The sequence below is a fragment of the Mesoplodon bidens genome (genome assembly GCF_964165515.1).
Source record: "Mesoplodon bidens genome assembly, chromosome: 2".
Taxonomy (NCBI): domain Eukaryota; kingdom Metazoa; phylum Chordata; class Mammalia; order Artiodactyla; family Ziphiidae; genus Mesoplodon; species Mesoplodon bidens.
Window position 1 is genome coordinate 169,863,428 of NC_138177.1, and position 27,913 is coordinate 169,891,340.

Here is a 27,913-nt window from a genome sequence, read left to right on the forward strand (position 1 = left end):
GTGCCCAGGGCCCTGAGATTCCCTGCCCAGATGACCCTAAGCCCAATTCCAAGACCTGGATGGGTCTCTTCTGCAGATCAACCCCTGAGGTCAGATGGCACTGCTGATATGCCCTGCCCTGTGGCCAAGGGGTGGCCAGGGGCAGCTCTCTTGGAGGTGGGGTGGGGTGGTCCAAGCTTCTGTGTGCAGGCTGAGATGTTCACACGTGTGTGCACAGGGCCCCTGCACCACCATGCTCCAGTGCAGGCTCTGGGGAGTCTGAGAATTCTACATTCAGAGCTAGCCTTCCAGGTTGTTATGAAAGTGTGCTTGTCAAGGTAGGAGAATAGAACATATTTTATTTCACATTTTGTTGGCTTGATTTATAACTTGCAAATATTTAGACATATGGTATGTGAACCTCCACCTGTACTCTTGCTCAGCCCCACAAATCCCTGCCACCTCCTGCCCACCCTCAACACCGAGTGGTTACTGAGTCCCTCCTCTGTGCTGAGCCCAGGGGACTCCACGGAGTGAAGGGAACCCTCCTGGCACCCAAACGTGACCATCTACGTGGGAGCAAACCTCTTGCCCCTAAAACAGTGAAGAGCACAGTGGCAGGGGTGAGGGTGTGAGCCTGGTCTACGGCTCTGCCCCAACCCGAGTGAGGTGGGCAGCTCCCTGCCCCTCTCTGGGCCTTAGTTTCCCCCATTTAGACCAGAGATCTCTCCAGCCCTGAGAGGCTCTGGTACCCAGGCTAAGGTAGGGTGAGGAAGGACTCAATTAGATCAGGGACCTGGAGAGGGCGTGACCTGGGGACGGGCAAATAGCTCTCACCGGTCAGTAAGGTATGGAACTGAGCACTTCGCACTAGGGAGGCACAGGCTGCAGCCCATTTCATTTCATTCATTCATTCCACAAACACTACAGCCACCCACTCTGTGCCAGCTAGGGGCTGATCTGCCGGATCTGGAAGGATAAATAAAACAGGCACACAGAAAACACAAACGCAAAGCAAGACTTGGCGAGTGTGCTAAAAAGAGACCTTCCCTAATCTCCTTCCACCCTCACAACCCCCAGGTCTTATGTCCATTTCTTGGAGGAGAAAACGGAGGACTGGAGAGGTAAGGGGCTCGGTCAAGACCCTGCTGCTTAGGGCGCGCCCAGATCTTGTAGCCAGCCAGAAGCGAGGTTTCGGATTCCGGCAGTCTCCGGCCACTGTCCCAAGCTGCCCGAAGCTGGGGAGGCCCCGTCCAGCTCCCGGAAGGCTGGAGGGAGGTGAGCGCCAGGGAGGGGCTGGGCCAAGAGGACGCGCCGGCCGGGAGGCAGGGAGGGGCCTGGCGGGGGGCGGCCGGGCGGCACCGAACTCCCTGGTGCGCAGCCCGGGTGCGCAGCTCCTGGCGCCCGGAGCGCAAGCGGCTGGGTGCGCGCGAGCGGCAGCCGCGCTCGGGCCAGTCCGCCACGGTCGGGCCGGGGTCGGGTTCCGAGGCGCCGGCGGGGGGCGAGGCGGGGCGGAGAGGGCGGCGCTGCAGTGCCCGCAGTGGCGGGCTGGGGGAGCTGTGCCCGCCTGTCCCCCAGGCTCGGCCGGGGACCGGGCAGCTGGGTCGCCGCGCCTCTAGCCCGGCCGAGCTAGGCGACGCGCAGCCAGGCGTGCCTGGAGCGGGCTCCGGCCCCAAGTCCTCTCGGGCGCCCGGCCGGGGAGGCCCCCGGAGAAGCCAGTCCCGCGGGCCAGGGCGGCCGCGGCCGCCGCCGCTCCGGCCCGCCCCCGGGGGGTGTCCCGGGCCGCTGGGCCCGCCCAGGTAACCCCATCCTCGGCCCGCCCCCGGCCCGCCCCCCCCGGCCGCCCGCCTCCCTCCGCCGCCGTCGCTGCATCCCGGCTCTGGGGCGGCGCTGACAGTCTGGTCCGCGCCGGGCAGCGGGCGCAGCAGCGGGCAGGGCTGCCGGCAGGCACGGAGGCAGAGCCCCGCCGCGCGCGCGCCCCGGCCCGCGCCCGGCGCCGCGCCCCAGCCCGCCCGCGGGGCGCCCACCTGCCGCCCCGACGGGAGGCCCCCAGCGGCCGCAGCCGCTGCCTGGGGCCGGGCGCCCGCGGCGGCACCATGAGTCCCCGCTCGTGCCTGCGTTCGCTGCGCCTCCTGGTCTTCGCCGTCTTCTCGGCCGCCGCGAGCAACTGGCTGTAAGTCGGGCCGGGACCCGGCTGGGCCGGGCGGGGGCCGGGCGGGGCGGGGCGGCGCTGGCCCCGGGGGCAGCGGTCGGTGCCAGGCAGCGCGGGGCAACGGGCGCGGGGGCGCCCGGCAGGTGTCTCGGCCGCGGGACGCGAGCCTCGTTCGCCCTCTGCACTGCCGCCGACACCGCCCGGGCCTCCCTCCGGACACCCCTCTGCCCGCGTCCCAGCCCAGAGGCTGCAAGGGTGGCGGCGGCTTCCGCACCCCTAGGCGGCCTCGGGAGCCCGAGAGCGCAAGGGGTACGAGAGCGAGACCGCGGCCGGCGTGGGGTGCCGGGCGCGGGGCGCAGACCGGGCTGGGCTGACAGGTCGCCGAGGAAGCCCATTACGGGGAAGAACCCTGGCTCCTAATAACAGGTTAATCCCCAGAAGTCCAGGGGCGAGTTCCCCGCGCCGACCTGCCCCGCGCGGCGCTGCGGGCTGGGCTGGAGGCGTGCAGAGACCTGTTTCTGCTTGGGGGGCGGGAGCCGGGAGAGAAGGAGGGAAGGGACGGGACGCCCGGCATCCGAGAGACCGCAGCGGACGCTGGACGGCCTTGGTTCTCCCTGGGGCAGGAAGAAACTCCGTCCAGACCTTAAAGAGCACAGCAGCCCTCCACCTCCCTCAGTCTCACCTAAGGAGGGAGGGGTAGTGACCGCTGATGACCTGTCTGTTTCTCCTTGACTGGGCCTGGCTCAGGGGACTCCCTGGGAAGATTGGCTCGGGGGGTGGGGGGATTCTAAAGGATGAGCTTCCATGAGTGGGTGAACAGGGAAGCAGGAGGACCCTGGACCCCTTCTTCATCTCCCTCAGTCACCATTCCCCCAGTCCCAGGCTTAACCCTGGTCCCAATTCCTTCTGCCCAGAGCTCTGCCCCCATCGGCTGTGGGCAGCCAGTGGGGAGCCCAGCTCCAATATTGATCTGAAAAGCATGAGGTGGGAAGGGGGATCGCCAACAGCGTAGCTGGGGTTTCCATGGAGACAGCAGGAGAGGAAAAAAAATTCTCTCTGCATCAAGACCAAAGAACAAATATCTCCCATGAAATTGCCCCGAGTGTCCAATGGCTGTTGCTATGAGGTCATTGCAGCCGCCAGGGCCCCGCAGGCTGGAAGGAGTGTGTTCGTTGGGGTCAGAGCCACCCAGGGCTTGGGGGACGGAGGTGATGTGGAATTCTCCCAGCTGTTCTGAGAGCAAGAGTGAGCGACTCCAAGGCAGGCTGAAGTGGCTGCGGAGCTTTTGTTTTTCTTGGAGACTGAATTCGATTAACACTTCAGGGGCAGTGGCAAAGTGTACAGAAACCAGGGCACCACCACCTCCCTCCCACTACCCACAGTAGGCCATCCCCCTGAGAGGGGCCTGGGTCGCAGAGCCGAGGAGGGGAGCTGATTTGGACTTGGGGAAGTCCGGGGTCCCTGGAGCTGACTCTGGAAAGCATAGGTTCAGAGCCGGGGTCTCCAGAGCGAGCGTGAGCAAGAACTGGGTATGACCAGCCCAGGGCTGAAGGCTACTAAAAGGCAGAGGAGGAAGCGGTGGTCCAAGGGTCTGACCCAGGCCGTCGGGAAAGAGCGCGACATCCACAGTGGAAAGTCCTTCAAGAGCATCTAGCGTTTTGGCTCATTTTACAGATGAGGAAACTGAGGCCCCAGAAGGGGAAGCTACTTGCTCAAACTCAGAGCTGAGAACTGAACCCAGGTGCTCTGATTCCCAGCCAGTGACACACGCCCTTCCCTGAAGCCATCCCAAGGTTGAGCCAGTGTGGCCCAGGTGGTGTCACCACCCACCCTCAGCCACATCCCAGCCCAAAATCCCAGCCAGGGAGGCAGCCCCAGCTTTGGGTCACGCAAACCATGGGGAATTCCAACAGCTCAGTTCTCGTGCTGCGCCATGAGGGGGGTGGGGTGAGGAGGGGCGGCCTTCTCAAGAGAAGAGAGGTTGGCAAACCTGTTCTCTGCAGCCGCGATGGTTCAGGTTGCCACGAAGCAGGTCTCCGGATGACCCAGCTCACTCCTGCTCCACCCTGGGCTTCGAGCCAAGGGTCTCTCTGCTCAGCCCAAGGCAGGGAGAACAAGGGGCTTCCCAGGACGCTGCCAAACCAGAGAGGCTACGATGGAGAAGAGATCTCTGGGCACATTCCAAGACAGGGTCCATCCCCAGGCCAGGGACTGGTCCAGCTCTGGGGGAAATAGATGTCACAGCCTGGTCTCCAAGAGGAAGACAAGATAAAAGCAGAGCACGAATGGATGAGACCATGGACATGCTGTTGCTGTCAGAGGAAAGAGTTGAGTGTGAGCTGGAGCGGTCATGGAGGGGACTTGGCCTGGAGGTTGTAGAATCATGACAGTAATGATTATAGTAGCTCCCCCTGTACTAGCTAAATCCTGACAACATCTGAATCCCATTTTACATATGAGAAAATTGGGGCTCACAGAGGTAATTGCCCCAAGTCACCTAGCTAGTAAATGACAGAGGCATCTGACCCAAAAGCTACCTCTAGAAGGAAAAGCTTCTGGCGGGCAGATGTCCATCCAGGCATGGTAGCTGGCACTGTGTCTTTTCAAGTGTGAGCCACGCTGGAGGTCTGGCCGCAAGAGGATGGCTGGCAGCGCTCTCAGAGGGGCAAGGCCTGGGTGTCCACTCCCCTTCTAATACCTGGAGTCAGGCTTCCGTCCAAGGTCGGCTGGCTGGCCGGTTGCAAGAGCCAGTGCTATCTGTTGTCTCCGAAGGGCGGGTGGCCTGGAGGGGAGGCCAGGTGTCCCGCTGTGTGCAGCTGTTGGGCAGGATGGAGCTTGGAGATGGGAGGGCTGTGCAGCCTGAGGCCTGGGCAAGCCCAGAGAAGCTGGAAGCTGTTGATTAGACTTGTGTCTGGCACCAGGAGCGAGTTGACAGCTTGTGGCAGCTCCCACTGAGGGAGGGATGGAGGGATAAAAACAGTCCATCGGTGGAAGGCCTGGGCTCTGCCACAGACCTGGGCTCATAAATGTCTCTGAATGTTCCCCCCGGCACTGGGGCTATGCTGGAAGTCGGGAGACCAGGGTTCCAGTCCCAGCTTGGTCCCCAGTGCTGGGCGGCCTTGGATGGGCCTCTTTTTCCCTCTGGGCCACAATCCTCAGCAGATTGTTCTGAACCCCAAATGGAAGAGTTAGAGAATAGATAAACTAAAGTTTTATCATTGTGGGTTTCCTGAAGAAAGGCAGTGATGCGCTATGCTGGGGCCCCAGCGGAGGCCCAGTAGGCGAGGGCAGGGGGCCTGTGCTACACTCAAAGGTAGTCCCGCAGAGTGGCTAGGACAGATTGTATGCAGTTCCATCCCAGGTCTGCCACTGACAAGAGTAGTGACCTTGGACATGTTACTCAACCTCTCTGAGCCTCGGGTTCCTCATCTGTAAACTGGTACCCATGCTTGAGGGTGACGAGGCCAGAGAGAGCCCGTGCATGTGGCATGCTGAGAACAGTGCCAGGCACAGCGATAGAAACTGCAGCCATGGCTGCTGCAGGACGTGGAGGGCAGCTGTCACTGAACTGGGGGAGCTGTGCCCCTGCTTACAGAGATGATGGAGGGAACGGACCTTCAGGCTGCTGCCCCTGAGCGCCACCTACCCAAAACGGTGCTGTCCAGACCCTGTGATCTTACACAGGTCACACAGGTAGGATCCGAGGCTGCCGCCTCCCTGCTCTTCAGCCAGGGCCCCTGCAAGAGCCTCACCGAGCCAGGGAGACCAGCCGGGCTCCCGGGCAAATCCTGCCAGACAGAGGGGTTGCTGCTGGGAGTGCCCTTCGGTGCCCCTGGGGGAGGCATCTCCCTGCGCACTGGATCTGACTGCCCACAGGTGTGCGCCTCCGTCTCCGGGCCAGGCTCCCATGTGCCTGCTCACGCAGCAGAGGTGTGTCACTGCCCTGCCCGTGGGCAGAGTGAGGGCTGGCACTCTGGGTGCAACTTGCTGGCCCAGGTGTGGGCAGAGCCAGCCAAGATGTGCAGTGCCAGCCCCACAGGTAAAGGTGTGGTCTGTCTCCCCCGAGAAGTGTCAGCCTAGTCTCCAGCTATAAGGGATCCCTCGCTCCCTTCTAAATAGCAAAAACCCACCCCCTTGGATCACCTCCCATGGCTCTGGGCATTGAATCATAATCACTACACACCCACAGCTGTTTACAGCCTACACCAGGACTTCTCAAATCCACCATTGATATTTGGGGCCTGTCCTGTGCACTGTAGGATGTTTACCAGCATCCCTGGCCTCTCTACCCGCTAGACACCAGTAGCACCCGCCCAACTAGGTGACCACCAAAAATGTCCCCAGACATTGCCAAATGTCCCCTGGAGGGCAAAATCACCCCTGGTTGAGAATCGGTGGCTGACAAAGCATTTTCACAGCCATTTCCCTATGAGAACCACATAACCTCTCTCCCTCCCCCTTCAGAGGAGGGAGTCTGTATTCTCTTCCGCCCCACTTCAGAGGCCCAGAGGTGCAGTGACTTCCCCAAGGACATTCTGCACGTCAGAAGCAGGACTTGAACTTGACTTGCTCTCACATGTCCAGATCTCATGGGTTTTATCCCCTGCCTGTAGAACTGTCTCGTATTGTATATAACTATAGTCTAATAATGTGGCTCCTTCTACAAGGTTAGAGACCTCTGGAGGCCGAGGCTGTGGCATCGACCCCGCTCAGCAGCCTCAGTGCCTGGCATATGTCTGGCATGTCGTAGGTGCTCAGTCAACATTTGATACACAAACGAAGGACAGGCCTGCTCTCTCCAGAGTGTAGTACGTTGCTGGTGCATCGTGCCCCACGTTCAAAGACCTCGAGTGGGAGGGAGGCTCTGCTCTACTGCCTTGAGCCTCAGGTGACGCTAAGATGTGCCAAAGTGGGTGTCAGGACGTGTGGCTGCCACCCGGCAGACGCACTGCCCTGGCCCGCAGCTCCCGGCCAGGCCACCCGCTCAGAGCCAGGCTAAGCGCTCGCTCCCCTCACCCTACTCCCAGGGCCCCGGGACCAGGCTCTGCCCGAGGGGTTTGCTCAGGCAGCAGTCACGACCCAGCTGTCTGCTGTGGCTTGACTTTCTTCCTTCAACCCTGGATTAGGAATTGAGCAACTCAGCATCTGACAAGACAGTGCTCCCCAAACCTGTTGAAACTCGCCCAACTCGGGCCCTGTGGGTGCATTTGGAAAGCTGAGCAGTTGTACCACGGCTCCTCCTCCTGTTCCTCCCTCTGGGACGAAGGGCTTGGCCTGAGCCAACTGGGCACCGAGTTGGCCGGGGAGCCGCTGATGGGGGTGGGGGTCGCGTCACAGCTGCCCCCACCCCAGTCACCCCCCCCGCTCCAAACGAGCTTGCAAGAGCTGCTCGGCAAACTCAGCTGGGAGGCGAAGCTGCGACCCCATGGTTGCTGTCCAGATTTCTACAGGAGTTGCCAGGTTTTATCTCTGAGTCCTGAACTGCGTCTTCTGTGATTCAGCCAAACCCAGGAGAAGGCATGCTCCCTGCCGTGACACCCCCCCCAGCTCCCCCTTCCCCGTTCCAAACCCCTCTCCACCTCCCCCATCTCCTGGCAAACTTGAAACCAAACTCTGTTTTTAAAGTTCCCTGGCCAAGTCAGAACCCCCGCAGCAGAGGGAACCTGGTCTGAGAAGAGAGGCTGGGCGGGGAGGGTGGAAGGAGGGAGGGATGTGTCCTGGGAGGGAAGGAACCCCCTGACAGCTCGAAGTTCACAGGGGAACTTTGGAGCGGCCCATTGGAAGCAGCATGAAATTGCTGATGAAACTAGAGGGGCCTCTTCCCTGCTGTGACCCCGGAGGGTGCTTTCAGACCCTGTTTCTCACTCTGTTCACACACACGTCATATCATCGCAAGGTTGGGTCCCAGGAACTCTTTGCCGAGGACTGGAGACAGCAGGGTATTCCTCTTGAGTCAGTGATGCCCAGCTGTCCTGGCACCCCAGGCATAGAGGGCAGAATCACAGCCATCAGAGTCAGGGGGGTTCTCAGAAGTGAGCAGCTTAGCCCCCTCCCGGGACACAGAGCCTCCAAGCAGGAGAGTGAGTGCCTGGTAAGCCCTATTCAGTCATGTCAAGCACTTACTTGTCCAGACCTACGCTCCCTCAGGCACTGTGCTAGGCACTTGGGGTCACAGAGCATATTAGTGGTAGAGCTGGAACTCGACCCCAGGTCTCCTGACTGTCTTCCCAGAACTTTCCCTACAGCAGGTGAAAGCAGAGCTGCAGCCCATACACCTAGCCAGTCATCTCTGCTGGAGGTGGTGAGCAACAAGGGAGGAACCAAGGTTTTCCCATCTGCCCTGTTGGGGTGGGCGTGCAGGCTCAGCCACAGGCTCTCCCAGGACTGGGCCTTTAGAAGGGGTGCACCAAGGCCAAGGCACTCGCTAGAAACCTGAAGCCACCAGAGCATGAGCCTCAGTCCAGGAAGCCAGTGCTGGCCCTGGACAGCTCATGCAGCTTCCCCATCCCTCCCTGGTCCTCATCCCCAGGGCTCCCTCAGCCGAGCTAGGGAGGACAGTTCAATGGTTCGATGGCTCCAAGGTCAAGAAAGGCACCCTGGGGACGAGGGTTGGATGGGTCTTTGCAAGGGAGAAGCTCTCTGCTGGTAAATTAGGGGGGCAAGGCAAGGTGAGGAAGTGCCTTACATTCGACACCCACTCACCCCACAAGCACACCTGCCCCAGAGAGAGAAGAAAAATTCTCACCTCTGGCACAGCTCTGGAACCATCCAAGTTCAGGTCTGAGTGACTACTTCCTGGCGCTGAGTCAGCCACCAGCACCCCTGGGAACAAATACTGTGAGATGGGAAAGGGGGGGGCTCCCACATAAGAGGTGGGGGACAGGGAAGACATACAGGGAGCTGAAGATAATGGAAACTGGGATGTCAAGAGACGGAAAATATGGGTGCTGAGGCTTCTGGGAGTAAAGGGAGCTAGGGATCCCAGGAGACAGGTAGAGGGGGAATTAGCACCCTAAGGTACAGGAGTGGGGCCTTGGGCTCCACGCCTGCACGCCCACCCCAACAGGGCAGATGGGAAGACCTTGGTTCCTCCCTTGTTGCTCAGAGGAGGCTGTCATTTCCCCCCAGCTGGGGAAATGCACTGGGGACAAAGAGAATGTGACCTGGGCATTGAGAACTCTAGAGTTACGCTACGTCTGGGAAGAAGGTGGCGTGAAGGCAGCACCCGCCACCCCGCCACCACTGGGAATGTCTTCAAGGCCAGCCCCTCCTCGCTGGCTGCCCCTCCAGGGGGTTCAGGCCAGTGACAGCAACTCCTTCCATGGCCTGAGTAGCTGCAGAGACCACCAGCCCAGATGCTGTCCAGGCAGCCACATAACCCCTGAGACATTGCCCTCCCCAGCACCCCTCACTCCTGAAAGCAGCCCTGAAAGATGCCTTCACCATAGTTCAGAAGAGACATGGGGCTCTAGAAAGACTCATCAATCGAAGAAGAAGACCACCTTCCTCAAACCATTGTCCACTGATGCCTAACCATCATGCCCTCGATGCCCTGGGCTATCTCTGGAGCCTGATCAGCCAGCCCAGGCTTAGGAGCCAGTATGACCTGTTTTCAAATCCTGACCACCACTGACACGGCCTTGAACACATGCCTCTCTGAACCTCAGTTTCCTCATCTGTAAAATGGAGGGGATGGGGCTTCCTTGGTGGCGCAGTGGTTAAGAATCCGCCTGCCAATGCAGGGGACACGGGTTCGAGCCCTGGTCCGGGAAGATCCCACCTGCCGCGGAGCAACTAAGCCCGTGCGCCACAACTACTGAGCCTGCGCTCTAGAGCCCGTGAGCCACAACTACTGAAGCCCACACGCCTGGAGCTCGTGCTCCACAACAAGAGAAGCCACCGCAGTGAGAAGACCGCATACCACAACAAAGAGTAGCCCCTGCTCACCGCAACTAGAGAAGGTCTGTGCGCAGCAACAAAGACCCAACACAGCCAAAAATAAATAAGTAAAATAAATGTTTATTAAAAAAAAATGGAGGGGATGATACCCACCTGGACAACCCTGCATGGATATATGGATATATATCCATATAAGGATATAGCAAAGCATGTGGCTGCTGTTTGAAGAGCACAAATGACAAGGGATATGAGGTCCTTTTCTTCTAGTCATCTAGTCCCATGAACGGTTTCCAAGTCCCCTGGGCACACCTGAGCTAGTCCTACATCCCCACTGTCCCTGCCCTCCCCACCCCAGTGTCCCCAGCTCCTAATCTCCTAACAGGACCATCCCCCCCCATCCCATCCCTCATACTCCCAGTCTTTGGAGGATACATCTGATGAGCCAGAATCACCGGAAACATGTTCACTAACTCTGCATACTCCGTCCGGAGACTATCAAGAATCTACAGTTGGGGGGACTTCCCTGGTGGTCCAGTGGTTAAGAGTCCTCACTCCCACTGCAGGGGGCACGGGTTTGATCCCTGGTCAGGGAACTAGGATCCCAAATGCTGCGTGGCCAAAAAAAAAAAAAAAAAAAAATCGACAGTTGGGATCGAGGCTGAAGTGATCCACTGTGCCCCATGAGTGTGTGCCCTGCCCTCTGGAGTGCTCAGCTGAAAAACAGGCTGGGAACCCAGGTGGAAGAGAGCTGATGGAACCAAGCCAAAGAAGACAAATGAGCAGAACTGTCTGGGGTCCAGAAGAGGGTCCAGCTCAATGGACTATGACAAGGCTTTGAGAGGGCAGTGATGATGACGATGATGACAATGATGATAAACATCTTAATGATGATTACGTAATACTGTTGCCAACAGGGGAAGAGTGCCTACTCTGTGACTATTTAATTCACTTAAGCCTCCTGAGATCAGAACTATTCTTCTCCCCATTCTAGAGGTGAAGACACTGAGGCTCAAAGATGTTCCCTCTCTTGCCTCAGTAACACAGAGATGGGACGCTGACCCAGACGGTCCATCTCTCCTGCACAGTGCACCACGCTGCCTGCCACGCAAAGGGATAAGAGTCTCCAGGGTCGGGACACTGTAGGGAAGAGGACAGCAGGAGACTAAGACCACGGGTACAGAAACCCTCAAAGGTCTGAGGACAACTGGGGGTGTGGACGGCTCCTGGGGAACGAGGTGCTCCCCACCTGCCTCGAGCGCACAGTCCGGGATGGGTCTGGGTCCCTCTCGCCCTCACCCGGCCACGCCTCCCCAGACCACGCCTCCCCGGGCGGCTCTCGGCTCATCGGGGGCTCATTTCCTTCCGGCTCCTCCTCCTGCCGCTTGGCCTCCTTCCTCCCTGGTGTCGCCGGCAGGCACGACCGCTCCTGAGGAGGCTCTAAATGTGGCCCGGCCGGGTGGGGAGGCCAGAGGGAGGGGGTAGAGAGGCCTGGGCTGGCGTCCCAGCCCCCACCTGGAGACCATGGGGCCAGGACCCACGACGCTCATCTGCTTGGCCTCCCAAACGCTCCAGCTATTTCCCGTCCCCTGTCCTCTTGACGCGCAGAGCAAGAGCTGGGCAGGAGTCGCGAAGAGGTGCGGATTTTCCTCTAGGAATTTGTATATTTTTTTTAAAAAGCAAGCAAACCTGGAAAAGCTTGGGACAAGCCCAGCTAATTTTAGTTTCTAATGAAAACAGCAGGTGGCCGAGAGGATCTGATCTCCCTGGCAGGGCCAGGGCCCTCCAGCCTCGCAGGCTGCAGGCACGGGCCGGGCGTGGGGAGGGCCTCCTGGGAGGAGCCTGAAGGACCGGAGCCCCTGCTGGAGAAGACGGGGCACGAGCTGCCTGGCAGCGGGTCGGCCCGGGGTTGGGGGGTAACCTGATCGATGGCACGGCTGTGGCTGGAGTCCTGCGTGGCCGGGGCAGCCGGTAGCAAATGGCTAAGCCTGTGCTCAGCAGTGGCAGGAAGAAGCCAAATCGGGGCGATGCAACCAGAATGAGAGAAGAAGCAGGGATGGCCGAGGCCCTCCACAGGCCGGCCCAGCCCGACGCAGTCAGCGCCCCCCCGCACACACCCAGGCTCTTGGTCTCCTCCAGGAATGGCTTGTGCAGTTGACATTTGAGCCGGCCCGGCTCCAGGTCAGCAAGTGGCACGCGTGTCTCTGGAGGAAAGGTTGAGCCACCTGAGGGTGCAGAGAGGGGATTCCTGAGGCCCCTGGAACCAGCTGGGCCTTGCCCCTAAGGGTCTCCAAGTCCTCAGCAGACCAAAAAGCCACAGAGCCTCCACTTTCTCCCCTCACCGCCCCGCCCCCAATCCTGAGCACTCTGCCAGGACGGGGGCAGAGGGGACCTAGTCAAGACAGAGCCATCCATTTATGCTGCAAGCATGTATTGAGCACCTTCTAGGTGCCACACCCTCTGCTAGGCATCGAGGAGGCCACGGACTGGACATGACACCGAGGGTGGCGTTAGCCCCCTGCAGCTGTCAAGGCAGATCCACAGCCAGGGTACAGGGGAAAGAGAGGTCCCAGTTTGAGCTGGGTTTGCATTCCAGCTTTGCCACTCACTAGCTGTGTGACTTTGGGGAGTCACTCCACCTCTCTGGGCCTCAGTTTGCTCATCTGTAAAATGAGGCCAGGCACCCTAACCAGATACCAGAACAAGCAAGCAGTGTGGGCAAGGGCGTGTGATGCCTGGGGTCCTAACTCTCCCCACTCCATTCCCAGTTCCATTTCCAGTTCTGATACCCAGCCCTTCCCAGGCAAGACCCTGGGATCTGAGAGAACCAGAGTGAGTTGGGGCCATGCCTCCTGTGGCATGGCAGGGGACAGCTGTAGAGCCAGATGAAGGCAGGGGCTGGGGGTGGTGGGCATTGGTGCCAACCTTGGGGGCAGGGACACTCCTCAGCGGAAGAGGGTTCTCAGCCTCTTCCTGGAAGCTGTCCCAGTGACTCACACCCATGGCAGGCCAGCAGCTCACCCCTAAATCCCTGTTACTGTTATTTCAGCCCGTGTCCCTCGTTGAGTCCTGAGCTTACAGGAGGCGGGGGTGGGTGGCCCCTCAGGTCCCTTTCACGCCTCTTCAATGGCAGGGGCTCGGTCTATCTGCCTGGCATGGGGCCAGGGGGACTTTGAGGCTTGAACCCACCCCCCGTCCCAGCGGACTCTGACACAGACCCACTCATTTATGGTACCGTGCGGAGACAGACTCCGAGTGGGGCGGGCAATTGCCCAACGTCCCACAGTGCGTTGGTGGCTCAGCCAGGCCTCCCCAGCTTGTTCCTCCTGCCCAGAGAACCCCTGCCTTGAACACAGAAGCCAGGGCCCAGCACAGCCCCACCTGGCCCCTTGGCAGGACACAGAGGGAGCAGAGGCTGAGATGGGGACAGGTCAGCTCTGTGCCCCCATGTCACAGAGGGAATAGGGGGCCCCACCTTCTCCTAGAGACCAATCCTGGCATCTGAGCAGGAAAGGATCTAGCTTTAGGCCCAGTTGCTAGTCCCCTCACCCGTGGCTTCCCAAACGTGTACCTGGCCCACGGCCAGTAGTCGAGCTCTTGGTGCCCCCTGCAGGCCAAGAGCACCAGGTGGGACTAGCTCCGTAGCTGGCAGAGGCGGGGGATGCACCTAGGTAGGGCAGAGGAGCCGTCAGCCCCCTCCCCTTGCAGATACACCCTCCCCGGACCCCCAGCCACCTTCCCACCCTTGTCTCCCTTCTGAGAAGCTCAGGCTTCTGCCCAGGCCTCTTCGGGACACTACCAGCCTCTGTGCATTCTCTGGGCAGGACCTGGTAGAGAAGGCTGTGAGGCTCCCGGGAGGCAAGGAATTCAGGAAAAGTGAGGGGAGGTGGGACTGCCTCAGCCCAAGACCACCCACCTCCCACCAGCCTGAGCTGCCAGGGAAGGACGAGGTCTTCACAACTACGGCGCACCCAAGATGTGCCGGCCGAGAGCCAGATGCACCAGCCACGTCAAATCACGTTAATTTCTCACAGCAGCCTGTGGGATTGCCAGATCAAGAAAGCCAGATGCAGAGAGGCCCCGCAGCTTTGAGGAGGAGAGAGGGTCCCAGAATCAGATTCCTTGGGACTTAGAAAGAAACATCCCCAGTGGTTACTCACAGACTTCCCCTAAAGTGCCCTCCAGGCCATTGCCAGCCTGGCTTCACAGCTGCTGCTGGGAACGTGTGAAAAGCCCAGATGCCCACCAAGCCCTGCCTGGAGTGGGGCCCAGACACCTGCACTTTCAGCAAACCCCACAAATGTTTCGATGCGCAGCCAGATATGAGAATCATCACTCTGGTCCAGTCCACGTGCCTGACACATAGAATCCAGCTGCTGATTGTACACCCCCGGGGGTGGAGAGCTCAGCAACCCACAGGCAGCCCACCAACTGCACCCTGACCCGCATCCTTAGGTCAGATGAACCCAGCTCCCACCAGCCTCTGCCCACGGGTGACGTTCAAGTCCTTGAGCCACATAAAAGAATATTGTCTCTACCAAAGGTTTTGAAGTCAGGCAAAACCAGGTTCAAGTCCTGGCTCTGCCTTTACTAGCTGTCTGACCTTGCCCACAAAGCAAAGTACTTAACTTGTCTGTGCCTCAGTTTCCTCCTCTATAAATGGGGGTTCATTGGCTTGCTGGGAGGATTAAATGCAATCATGTAAGTAAAGTCTTAGGCTTTACTGATTAAGGGCCATACAAGTTACCTATTCTTATTGTCATTGTCATAAAAATCTCCCATATCTTACTAGGCTTTCTGTGTGCTTTTCTATCTGGGTACCATGCATTTATTCATTCCTTCACTAAGTAAACAGATGTCGAGTTCCTGCCCCATTGCCTGAGGCCCCACGTAAGACCATCTTTCACATACAGGATCCCTTTAGCGCCTGACAACACTTCCCTGACTTGGCCACAATCGGTGGTCTCCCCCTCACATTACAGGTGGAAAAACTGAGTCCCAAAGAGCAGTGGCCTTTGTCCTTCAGACAAGAAATCTGTGCAGCTTCCCTAGTAAAGATGCACTGGCATCTTCACCTCTACCACCCAGAGAGCCATTGCCTGTCCCCCCCCCATCAAGCAGACCTGGGCTGCTGCACTGGTTCACTGTGGTCCCTGGGGCAGTGGGACACTTGCTCTGCTTTTGTTCAGAGCCCCTGATCTGTGGGGCTGAGGCTGAGGGTAGAGCCAGGGTCTGAGTCTCCTGCTGGGAGGTGGTGGGAAGGCCCCTTTCCTTCTCTGAGCTTACCTGTAAAATAAGGAGTCTGGACCAGACCACCTGTCAGGGAACATTCCTTAAGGCTGATTCCGTGCACCCTGCTGCTCCTCCAAGAATCTGGAAGGCAGCTCCAGGCAGCCCTGCCTGCCCTGGGAGGTGGCAGGTGCATCTCCCACTGAAGAGGGGGGAAAGGGAGGCAGGGGAGGGAGAGGGGGCCTTCCAGAGACACCACTCAGCTCTCCTTCCACCATTAGGCTGCTACTTGTGTGCCTACTATGTGCACTGGGCCCTGGCCAGGGACGCTGGGATGGGGTGAGGGGACAGCTTGAGGGGCAGTGGTTGCAGCACAAGCCTCAGGGTCATCCAGACCCGGGCTCCAATCCAGGTCTGCCCTACAAGTTGGGTGACCTTGATGGTCATCTCACTGCTCTGAAACATGCCTGGCACTTAGTAGGTATTGTGTTAATGCACACCCTTCCCTCAAGGGAAACACCAGTTTCTTCCTCACAGGGTCTTCCCCTAGCTCTGCTCCCACCCCGGTGAGTATTTTTGTATCTTACTCCTGGCCCCCTTGCCTCCTGGTCCAGATTGCAAAGTGGCCGTCATTAGGGACTTCCCTGGTGGTCTAGTGGTTAAGACGCCATGCTTCCAACGCAGGGGGCGCGGGTTCGAACCCTGATCGGGGAACTAAGATCCCACATGCCACGCAGCACGGCCAAAAATAAAAGAAACAAAGTGGCCGTCATTAGACAGGGCAGAGCCTTCCAGGGCCCTCATGGAGGGGGTCGGCAGGGGAAAGGCCCATGGGGTTTGGAGGGGTTTGAAGCTTGGCTCTGACACTTGCTACCTGGGTCACCTTGGGCATGTTACCCTCTTAGCCTTTATTTTGGAATCCATAAGATGGTCGTAATAATTGTCACCTCATAGATTTGGGGTGAGCTGGCAACAGGAAGAAGTGCCTGCCGCCGTGCACAGCACATGGTAGGTGTCCAATCAACAGTAGTGCTCTCTGTCCTCTGCTGAAAGGGATGCAGTAAAGCCCCTTCCCACATATGCCTGGCCCCAGAGTGCCTTGGACATAAGCTATCTCATCTGGATTGTATATCCTCGCTATAACCCTGTGAGGTGGGGCAAGCATTGGTGCCCCATTCTCTGGCTATAAAGACTCCAGGGGCTGAGGGGAGAGCATGGCACACTTTGTTTTCAAAGCCCCCTCCCCCAGCACTATCCCCAGCCCCCCAGCCCTCACTGCCCTTATTGTCCTAAGTGCTACAGCAGTGACACTGGTCCCTGCCTGGTGGCCCTGGGATATGGCTGGCAGTGAAGATCGTGACCTTGTAGCCAGAGGTGGGCTTAGGTCACTGGGGTCTCTGCCTTGGGAGGGGAAAGAGACACACCAGGGCAGAGAGCGGCTCCAGCCTCCCATCTAGAGGGCATTTCGACATGAAGGGCTCGGAGCCCATGGGCGAGGTCTAGGGTAACATCGGGGCACAGATGCCAGTGCAGGGGCCACCCAGGCAGGGAGGGATCCCACGGGGGTCTGTCAGCCGCCCTCCCAGTGCTCTCCCTGCTTTGGCTAACTTGAGATGGAGGCCTTGTGCAAGACAGCACTTCCCCCGCTTCTGGCCCGGGCAACCAGGCAGGAGGGCTGTCACTGGATCCAGAGAGAAGCCGACCTCCAGGACCCGTCCCTGGTAGAACTGGCTCCCAGAGACCTGGGCAGGGCGTGGCCTCAGCCGGGGCGTGGAAGGAGGAGGGAGGGGGCTCAGCATCACGTCCTACCCCCATCCCCAACCCCCCTCTCCCCAGGTACTTGGCCAAGCTGTCCTCAGTGGGGAGCATTTCAGAGGAGGAGACGTGCGAGAAGCTCAAGGGCCTGATCCAGAGGCAGGTGCAGATGTGCAAGCGGAACCTGGAGGTGATGGACTCGGTGCGCCGCGGCGCCCAGCTCGCCATCGAGGAGTGCCAGTACCAGTTCCGGAACCGGCGCTGGAACTGCTCCACGCTCGACTCGCTGCCTGTTTTCGGCAAGGTGGTGACGCAAGGTGAGGGAGGGGCTCGCGGGGGTGCTGGGGACCCCGGAAGGGACCACTGTTTCCTGGGGTGGGGACTCATGTGCTCATGAGTGGCCTGACGGGTCCGTCACTCATCACAGGATGCAGATGGAGGCATGGGAGTGGGCAGGACCCAGCAGGCGGCAGTCCCCTGCGGGAGGGCCGAGGGAGGAGGACGCTGTTCTCTGGCTGTGCAGCACAATACGGTGTGCCGTGTTTTCAGTCCTGGAGCCACCATCCCGTTTTAGAGTCAGAAACTGAGGCTCGGGCAGGGGAAGGGACGGAGCTGCCCGGGGCTCCTCAGAGGGTGAACAGCAGGAAAGAATTCAGACCCGGGCTTCCAGCCCCCCAGCCCCGTGCTATTTTTACCTTAGCACTGGCCTCACCTATGCAAGCGCATCTCGTTCGTCTGCACCTTTGACGAACCATGTTGAGGCTCACTTGCCCAGCCCTGAGACCCCGGGAAGAGCAGCACCCAGATCCTGTCCTCCTGAGCTCACAGTGGAGGCAACGATGACACCTCAGTAGGGGCAGTGGCTCTCACACCTGTAGCACCAGCTAGGGACCAGACACTGTTTAAGTGCTTTAAGTGATATGAACTCATCTGGCCCTTTGAGATGGGCTTCCGTATTGCACACAGAGGTTAGGTAACTCGCCCAAGGTCACAGAACCAAAAAGTGGCCAAGCCAGGACTTGAGCCCATGCAGTCCAGCTCCAGGGTCTTGCTCTTACCCAGGATAAGAGGGGACACAGGACCCTCGGGGGCACAAGGGTGGACCCCTGCCCCAGCCAGGGCGGGTGCTCAGGGAAAGCTTTCCCAAGGAGTGGGTCCTCGGCTGACACCAGAAATATGAGAAGGCATCAAGCCAGAGGAAGATGGGCCAGGGCATAGAGAACGTTCCATGCAACTGGAAGTCTCCTTAAGAGGTCACCAGGTCAAGCCGCTGCCCTCGAGGGAGCGCTCTAAACCAGCTGCCTCTTTTTCTACTTCCTGAGTGTGAAACTGACACTAGTCCACAGACCCCTTGACTTGCTCAGGCAGCAGGAAAGCGTTCCTGGGCCAACCTTTGTCTTGGCACCTGTGGTCCTGGACAGCGAGGGCTGCTGGGCTTGTGGCAAAACCATTTGGATGTTGTTGGAAACCAACTGGGATAGAAATTTGGAAGCCATTCTCCTGGGAGTTGGCAGGGGCCAAAAAGGCACGATTATGCTTGGCATGACTGAACATTGCTGCTTCGGAGAAGAAGCAAAGGCCCAGTGAGTGGCCTGGGAGCGGAGGCCCGCCCGGGACCACGGTGCCTTTGCCAAGGACCCAGTGCTGTCTGTTGAGGCCCAGACACTAGGCTCAAACAGCAGACCCTGGGCACAGGAAGCCCCTGGCACACAGTAGGTGTTCCATGTTTTAGGTGGACTAATGCATAGACTGGCAGGGTTACATGTGCCAGGCCCTTCATACACCCCGTGCCTTTTTGCACATGCTATTTCCTCCACTCCCAAACACCCAGCCCTCTTTCTCCACCAGCTCAGCAGCTCCCTCCTCCAGTCTGCCCAGCTCCTGCAAGCAGATGGTTGCTTTTTCCACTGGGCTCCAAAGCTCTTTGTTCATGCTGGGGGTTTTTCCCTTTTTTTTTTTGGTAATTGTTTTGATATAATTTCAAACTTACAGAAAAGTTGCAAAAATAGTACAAGGAATTCCCATATACTCTTTTTTTTAAAAAATCTCTATGTGATGGGTTTATTCAGTCAGCTACTCTCATTTTCTTCTTTTTAAAATGAGGTATAACTGACATATTATATTAGTTTCAGGTGTACAATGTAACGATTCAGTAAGTCTCATTAACATCCATCACCACACAGTTGCAAACATTTTTTTCTTGTGGTGAGAACTTTCAAGATCTACTTTCTTAGCAACTTTCAAATATGCAATACAGTATTATTAACTATGGTCACTACGCTGTACATCACATCCTCATAACGTATTTATTTTATAACTGGAAGTTAGTACTTGTTGACCCCTTCACCCATTTTGCCCACCCCCCATCCCTGCTTTTGCCTCTGGCACCACCAGTTTGTTCTCTGAATATATGAGTTCAGTTTTTCCTGTGAAGAATTGCCTTATACTCTTTACCTAGATTCACCAGCTGTTTACATTTTAACCCATTTGACTTATCAATTTCTCTCTCTCTCTCCTCTCTCTCACTCTCTCTCTCCCTTAATACACACACACATGTACACACACACACACACACACTTCTGTCTAAACCATTTGTGTCCACGTGGCTTTCATTACACCTTTCACACTGAACTGTGATGCCTGTCTCCCCCACCCCCTCCCCCATGCCTAAACCTTGAACTCTTCCAAGGCAAGGGTAATGTCTCATTTACCAGTTTCCCAGTGCGTGGCAGAGCCTGGCATGGAGGAGACAGTCAAGGGATGTCATCCAGTGGCAGAGAGCAAGTCGGGGCAAGGACTCAAGGGGCAGAAGAGGGGAGGCATGGGTCAGTGCGGCCTGATGCAGGTGAGGGACCCCGTCGAGAAGTGCTTTCCTCACCTGTGTTTGCACCAGGAACCAGGGAGGGGGCCCAGCCCCGGCTCATCAAGTTCAGGGAGATGCTGAGAATCCTACCAGGCTTGGCTGGAGCCTGCTGTGGACTAAAGTCCAAGTGACTTGGTCAAGCATCCAGTCTCCTCGGGGCTGAGTCAGGGCATGCACTCGCCAAGCCAGCCACATGCCAGGCAAGGGCAGTCGTGTTTGGAGGAGTCTGAACTCTTCCCATTCGTCCATCCCCTCACTTTTGCATTTTCCACTTTCTTCCCTAGTAAAATTCCTCCTGGAAAAGTCTCAATTTATCTCCACTGAGCAAGAGACAGGACTTGTCCCTCCCGAGGCCACAGTGCTGCTCTTGGAGGGTCTGGGGTTGATGAGGCCGTGTCGGGAGAGCACGGGCAGCAGGACCTTGGGGGAGGGACCTCACTCCTCCGAGCCTCAGTATCCTCACCTGTCAGTGGGACCTGCACGTGTGCTTACCTCATAGGGGCATCACCATTTAGGGTGGACCTTGACCCCAGAAAAGCCATCCGTCCTCACCAGCTGCTGTGATTTGGGGCAGCAGCCGGCTGGGCAGGCCTCTCTCACAGCCCCCAGGTTTAGGGGTTGGGGGGCTAGGCCAGTGCCCGCATTCATGGGCTGCCTGGCTGGGGTCCTGACCTCAGACCTGGAAAGGTAATAGCTCACAGATCCCTCCAGGAGCCAGGCCATACTTGGAGGAGAAAAGGAGCCCCATTTGTTGAGGGCCTCCTCGGTGCTGCCTTGCATCCAACCACCCTCACGACAAGTCCGAGCATGTAGTATTGTTCCCACATTACAGCTGAGATAGGAGGCCCAGCAAACAGAGGGTGTGATGCACCTAGATCCGGGACCTGCCGGCTCTTGGCATGAGTCCCCGGGCAAGGTCCATCCCCTGTCCTAGCCTCAGAGTCCTCCTCCCTGGATTGGAGGGGGGCAACCCCAGGCCCCAGCTCCTGGACTTCCCATCAAGATTCAAAGATGATGTCTCCAAAGGCCTGCCTGACTCCCAGGGCACCTGGGGGTGGGAGCAGCTCTCTTATGGCCGGCACTGCCCGAGGCCGTACAGCTCCAACCCACACCCCCTCCCCTCCCGGGCAGTGGAGACCCCCTGCTCCTGGCCTACAGAGGCAAGACAGACGGTGACATAACGGTGACTGGTGAGGACAGTGTGTAAGTCAGGGCCAAACTGTGCTCTAGGCTGAGAATCTGCCAGAAATTTGGTGAAGTTGGCATCGGGGGCAGCCAGGAATGGGGCAGCCGGTGGTTCTTGGCTGAGCAGGCGTGCAGGGCCAGGTGTGGGATGGCCTCTGTGCGGTTTGGTCACTGCTTAATCCCTGTGCCTGGGGCAGCACCTGCACAAGGTAGGTAACTGATAAGTATTCGTGGAGGGTTTGAGGGTGGGAGGGAGAGGCCAGGGAGCCTGGCGCAAGTTCAGTGTGGCCGTGAGCAGGAGGTGCTGGGGTCTCAGGGTGGGCCGGCCCGAGCAGCACGGGGAGAGGCACGGAAGGCAGTACAGTCTCCTCTGCGCCTGCTTCCCTCTATCTGTAGACAACGCTGAGCCTTCCCCTGCCTTCTCACACCTCGCTCTGCAAGCTTGATCGTGTCCCTGTCCTGAGAGAGGGGACTCCATGAGCCCTGAGGCCCCTTTGGGCTCTGGCTGCCGTGTCGGGAGGTGATGTGGTGCACTGGTCGTAGCCAAGTGAGGATTCAGCCCAGGCTGTGGTTCCAGTCCCCGCGTGTCTAACCTCAGGGCACCTGACTGATGGTGACTTCAGGCTGGATCTAAGAAGTAGATGCTTTTCAGTCCTGGGCTGTGACTCCCTAACACTTGTGCTCTCACCTTTGTCCTCAGTGTTGGCATCACTTTGGACCCAATGAAGGTGACAACATGTCTTTCTTCTGGGGACCTCTCAGGCCAGCTTTTGGTGCCATCAGATACATCACAGGAGGTCTGGGGAGGGGTTACCCCAGAGACACTTTGCACTGGGGGTTCCTTGAGGACAGGCTCACCTCCGTCTCCCTCGTGCTGGCATAGGGCCTGGCCCACAGCAGGTGGCTAATAAACATCTGGTGAGGGAGGAGGTGTCTCTGTGCTAAGGAAGCTTTTAGCCCAATGGCAAATATGTGGACAAGTGGCCCTCAGGGGGTAAGTGCCCTACCGATATTTGTTAGCAAATGAATAAAATGGCATTAATCACCCAACAATAACATTCACAGTAGCTACTATGTCTCAAGCTCCTACTCCAGGCCAGTGGCTAAGCACTTCCCATGTTTTACGTCATTAGATTTCCATACCCACCTGAAGAGGTCAGAACTATTGTCAGCCCCATTCTATGGACATAACAACTGAAATCACACATTTAGGAAGTGGCAGAACCAGAACTAGATCTCAGGCCTGCCAGGCTGAGCATCCATGCTCCTCCCAATACCCACCTCTGTCTCCAGGGAGCTGGGAAAGGCCTGTTCTTGCCAGCTCTGTACTGGGCTCGAGCTGGGGCAGAGGAGGTGGTGAGGGACAGCGTGGCCCCTGCAGCTTCCAGTCTGGCTGCAGACAAGCACACAAGACACTTAGAAGATGAAACAGTCCGAGTGCAACTCTGACTGCGTGGGGAGGGCAGGCCAGGCCAGCCAGAGCACCCGGGGTCCCAGGGTTCCATGATGGTGGTAGGGATGTGCAGAAGTGCCAGGGCCTGGCCTGCTGGGCCAGCGTTACTTTCCCCATGTTAGAACCGGGAAAGGTCACTACACTAATAAGAGTCTTAACACGGCTTTGTCCAAAGCCTTTACTCTTTCTCCTGCCCTACATTGTCTCTTAAATCCAAAGAGGCTTCCTGGAGGTGGTTTCAAGAAAAGGTGAGCCTTTGCAGACAAGAGAGCAAAGGAAATTGGAAAGGCAGGCTGGGGGCAGGGATGGGGAGAGGACAAGGCCAGTGACTTTCTCAGAGGGCCGCGCCTTTCCTGCCCCACCTCCCGAGGACTCCCGCTGGGTCTGCTTTGGAAACATGTAAGTTATGCTCGGAATGACACTGCCATCAGGACACCTGCCTGATGCCCCGGGGATCCCCACGCCTGTGGCTTCCTTTCTAGCCCAACTCAGCCTCATCTGTTTCTCCTCCAACCACTCCTTCCTGCTCAAATGTCCTTCCATCCAGCATCTGGGGAGAGACAGCGCATGTGATGTGCTCAGAAGAGCACTGTCCTCGAGTGAGGCAGGCTGCGGTTCCAATTCCCTCTTGGCCACCGACTGGCTGAGGGACCCCAGACAAGCCCCCGAGCCTCACTTTTTCCTCCACAGAGCAGAGCTGGAGAGAGCTGGTTGCTCAGGTCGCCATGAGCTCATGGAAAGGCCCTGGCACATCGTAGGCCCTCAGAAAGGGTAGTTATCACTGGATCCCCAGGACAACTCTGAATTCCCAGCCCCAGGCAGCCTTAGCACCTTGGAAAAGATGGCAGTGATGCGGGACCTGGAGGACGCTCAGGATTTAGACCAGTGGAGCCAGGGAAGAAGAAAGAGCAGGAAGAAAGGAGTTGGGTGTGGAATGGGGCAAATGGCATTATGGAAAAGGCAGAAGGCTGTAGGGCAGCTGCTAGCACCTTCGAGAGCTCTGCCTGTCCCTCGGCCGGCTCTGCTGTCCCAGGAGGACAAAGTCAGGACTGTCCTCCCCCTGCAGCTGGAACAGGCAAACCCCCAGACCAGGGAGCAGTTATCGATCAGGTCGCCGGGGAACTCCCCTCTGCCACCCTCACAGCCACAGCACAATCCTTTTTCTGTGTCTCAGCGGTCTCTGCCAGGCACCCCACTGGTGAGCAAGGCTCCAGCCGGGCAGAGGGGATGAGCCAGGAGGGGCCACAGCCCTGGAGTCAAGGGATCGGGACCCAGGGCCAGCCATAAAAGGCTGGAGGAGCCGCTGCCATCGGGTCTCGGGACACAGTGGCTCAGCCACATTCTTCAGGCCTTCTGGGGCCTCCTGTGCTGAGCACAGGCCCACTGCTCACCATCCCCCAGTGAAGAACCCACAAAAGGAACTGGACATGTCCCACAGCTCGTGGCTTCACACATGGAGGTGGGAAGAGATGGGCTGTATATTCCTGAGGGCTCCAGGCTCTGGGCTCTGGGCGGCAGGATCATGTCAAGGTGGAAACTCTGGAGCTAGGCTGCCTGAGTCCAAATTCTGGCTCCACCACTTCCTGGCTGGGTGTCCTTGGACAGGTGCTTCATGGCTCAGTGCCTCAGTTTCCTTATCTGTAAAATGGGGAGTAAGAGTGTCTACTTCGCAGGGTTGTTGTGAAGAGTATATAAATTATGTCAAGTGCTCAGACAGTGCCCAGCACAGAGTGAGCTCTCTCTAAGCTTTAGCTCGTGTTATTATCTTCCTTCCAGAACCTCTTCCTTCAGGCCCGAGTGGAGAGAACTATAGCGCCCTTGCTCCCGAGGCCAGGACAAGGGGGCCTGTAGTCCTGGCAGATGAGTCTTGGTTGGGGATGAGGCAGGGGTCTCCCTGAGCCACCTCACAGGGAGCCCTGCACCCAAGGCTACTAGCGCTTAGGGGAGGAGGTGGGCCCAGGGCTTGGGGCAGGCCAGGGGCTGCCTGAGGGCCCAGAGAAGCAGAGGAGAGAGGAACATGCCAGGCCAGGAGCTGGGGCCACCCTGCCAGTCCCATCCACCCTAATCCACCCTACTATCTCCTGCTTTCCCTTCCCCCTTGGTCTTTGGGGCAAAGATTTGTGCTGGTTCAGGCCTGGAAATACCAGAAATACCAGAAACTAAAGTCGGCTCTCTTTGGGCGGCCACAGCACAAAACCAACCAACATGATCCTGCTATTAACCTCGATTAACTTGGAGAGGATTCCATCTCAGGCTGTCAAGGCCCCCGTGGCTCCAGCCAGGCCCCCTCATGCCGGCCCAAAGTGTCCAGGCCAGGGCAGAGGGTGGGCCGTAGAAAGTGGGTGGCGGGCAGTATCCCCAGCTCAAGGGCCGAACCGAGAACAGGGCGTCCTGGGCCATGGGGGCCTGAGCTGCCCCCAACCCCAGCGCTCGGACTCCACTGCCTGTCCACAGACACGGGCACAGAGGAGGTGATTGTTTCTGTCTGACCACGGCGACTGCTCCCCAGGGCAGCCGAGAGCACCGGCCTGGGTGTCACAGAGGTAATTGCCAACCACGAGGCCAAAGCCTCCCCGCTTTGCTCCTGTGGACACAGACACTCCAGCAAGAGACAGAAGGACAGTCACGGGCACACAGAGGCCCTCACAGGGCCCAGAGAGGAGCAGGGCCCGTCTGGTCACACACCCAGCCAGCCGTGTGCACACGCACCACACACACACACACAACACACACAAAGACACTCCCTCCCACCACCCACACCCCCAGAAAGGGGCTACATAGCAGCTACACCCCCTGAGGCACAGTTCCTAGGAGGATAAAAACACCCATTCAGGCAAGAGACAGGGCAGGCACCAAAATAGAACCACCAAGAAGTCATGGGGCGGAAGGGAAAGACAGGCAGCAGAGGCGGACAGACCGGAGTTTGAGTCCTGGTTCTATCACCTCCTGACTGGACGACTGCGACCCACTTCCCCTCCCCAAACCTGCACTGTGCCATCTGTGAAATGGGCACAGATAAAGCTTCCAATGGTAGAGGGCATCCCCTCTTCAGCAGTGATCCTGGTAAGCGGTGGGGCCGTTGTCCTTACGGTTTACTCTTAGAGGTATAAGGAAGCAAGGTGGTCTCAGAAATGGGCCCAGCCTCAGCAGGAAGGGCTGGGGCAGGTTCCTCGGGCGGGGGACCCCATCAGAGCCTAGAGGGGCCATCTGGGGAATAGGCACAAAAAGAGCTGGGTTGGCAGGCCAGCCTGCTACTTCTGTAGTCCTGCTAAGTTAATTCAGCTCTCCCACGCCTGTCTTGTCTCTCATAAAATGCCGTTAACATCAGTAACCTCCCGGAGAGGCTGTGAGAACAGTAACTGAGGGTGCGCAGAGTGCTGAAGCTGGACCATCTGGCTGCTCAACCACGTGCGGTGTGGCCTGGGACGAGTTGGCTAATCCCTCTGAAAGCGGGAGTAATAATTGTACTCACCCGACGGGTGTGGGGAGGATAAATGGCCAGCACACGTGAAGACCGCAGGGCAGTGTCCGGCGTGTGTGAGTATGTTGGCCATTGGTGGGTAAGAATAAGCGCCAGCGCGGCGTGACTCTTGCCCCACGGGAGTCAGCCCGCCTTGCTTTCTCCCTCGGCCTCCGTCGTTCAGGAGTCCCATCTACGCCTCTCCTCTAAAAAGGAGGGTGCGGGGAGGAGCACTAGGACCCAGCCCTGCCCTCCCTCTGCCTCCCTCCCACAGGGACTCGGGAGGCGGCCTTCGTGTACGCCATCTCTTCGGCAGGTGTGGCCTTTGCGGTGACGCGGGCGTGCAGCAGTGGGGAACTGGAAAAGTGCGGCTGTGACCGGACGGTACACGGGGTCAGCCCACAGGGTAAGTGCGGGCGGTGGGGAGGGCATGCGTGGCAAGGCAGGAGCCGGGGCCCGGGCCCTCACTCACACGTGGACCCCGCATGCCCACCCCACCCAGGCTTCCAGTGGTCGGGATGCTCGGACAACATCGCCTACGGCGTGGCCTTCTCACAGTCATTTGTGGACGTGCGGGAGAGGAGCAAGGGGGCCTCGTCCAGCCGGGCCCTCATGAACCTCCACAACAACGAGGCCGGCAGGAAGGTAGTGCATGCGGCCCCAGCACCCTCACGGCCAGCAGGGAAAGGGCGGGCTCGGCAAGGTCCCCAGACGCTCTCCCCCGCCCACCTGCCCCTCAGAAAACACTTGGGCTCTGGCCGGTACCAGGCAACCCCTGGGGGCGGGGGGCACGGGGAGGGAGCGGACAGGTAAGCAGGCGTCACAGAACAGTGTGAGCGGCCCCCAGTGTAGCACACACGTCCCCCAACACGCCCCCACCCACACATATATGTGCACACAGGTGTGTCTCCATCCCTCTTTGTCACGCACACCCCCCCCCCACCAATAAGTAGCAGGGTTAGGATTTCTCCGTGTCACTGCGAAGACCGTGTGCTTAACTACAACGCCATCTGCTATCTCAATACCTACTCTTCAAGGTTCCTGTGCAGGTTCAATGCAGCCATGTTCTTCCCCAACACATCACTTTTCACTGTTTCGTATGACACTGCCCTTTAACATGTCTCTCCTCCATCAACTCCGAGTGCCCCAAGGGCAAGGACAGTATCTTTGTTCCCAACACAGCTTACCAGCCCACCGTGGCATACAGCAGGAGCTTAATACAGAGGAAGCATGACCGTACATCTTTCTCCAATTCTGCGCCATGCCCCCGTCCCTGCCCCCGCTCGTCCGCCCCCCAGCAGCCCCTCCCCGGCCTCCCCTGACATCTCCTGATGGCCCCTCTCCCCTCCCCGCCCCCCGCAGGCTATCCTGACTCACATGCGGGTGGAGTGCAAGTGCCACGGGGTGTCGGGCTCCTGCGAGGTAAAGACGTGCTGGCGAGCCGTGCCGCCCTTCCGCCAGGTGGGCCACGCGCTGAAGGAGAAGTTTGACGGCGCCACGGAGGTGGAGCCACGCCGTGTGGGCTCCTCCAGGGCGCTGGTGCCACGCAATGCGCAGTTCAAGCCGCACACAGATGAGGACCTGGTGTACTTGGAGCCCAGCCCGGACTTCTGCGAGCAGGACATGCGCAGCGGCGTGCTGGGCACGAGGGGCCGCACGTGCAACAAGACGTCCAAGGCCATCGACGGCTGTGAGCTGCTGTGCTGCGGCCGCGGCTTCCACACAGCACAGGTAGAGCTGGCTGAGCGCTGCAGCTGCAAATTCCACTGGTGCTGCTTCGTCAAGTGCCGGCAGTGCCAGCGGCTCGTGGAGCTGCACACGTGCCGGTGACCGCCGCCCAGCCCTGTGCCCAGCAACCACCTAGTGGCCCAGGGAAGGCCGATAATTTAAACAGTCCCGCACCACCCACCCCAAAAGATACTGGTTGTATTTTTTGTTTTG

The 27,913-nt window shown here is 58.6% G+C and overlaps 1 protein-coding gene across 1 annotated transcript; it reads left to right on the plus strand.

Moving 5' to 3' along the window:
• Positions 1-2,075: 2,075 nt before the first annotated feature.
• WNT4 (Wnt family member 4) lies at positions 2,076-27,913 on the plus strand (the record flags this gene model as incomplete). Its single annotated transcript, XM_081224900.1, has 5 exons — positions 2,076-2,152; positions 17,093-17,328; positions 26,247-26,378; positions 26,475-26,617; positions 27,335-27,913. 5 exons carry the CDS (start codon positions 2,076-2,078, stop codon positions 27,800-27,802), a joined length of 1,056 nt encoding a protein of 351 aa, XP_081081026.1. The 3' UTR covers positions 27,803-27,913.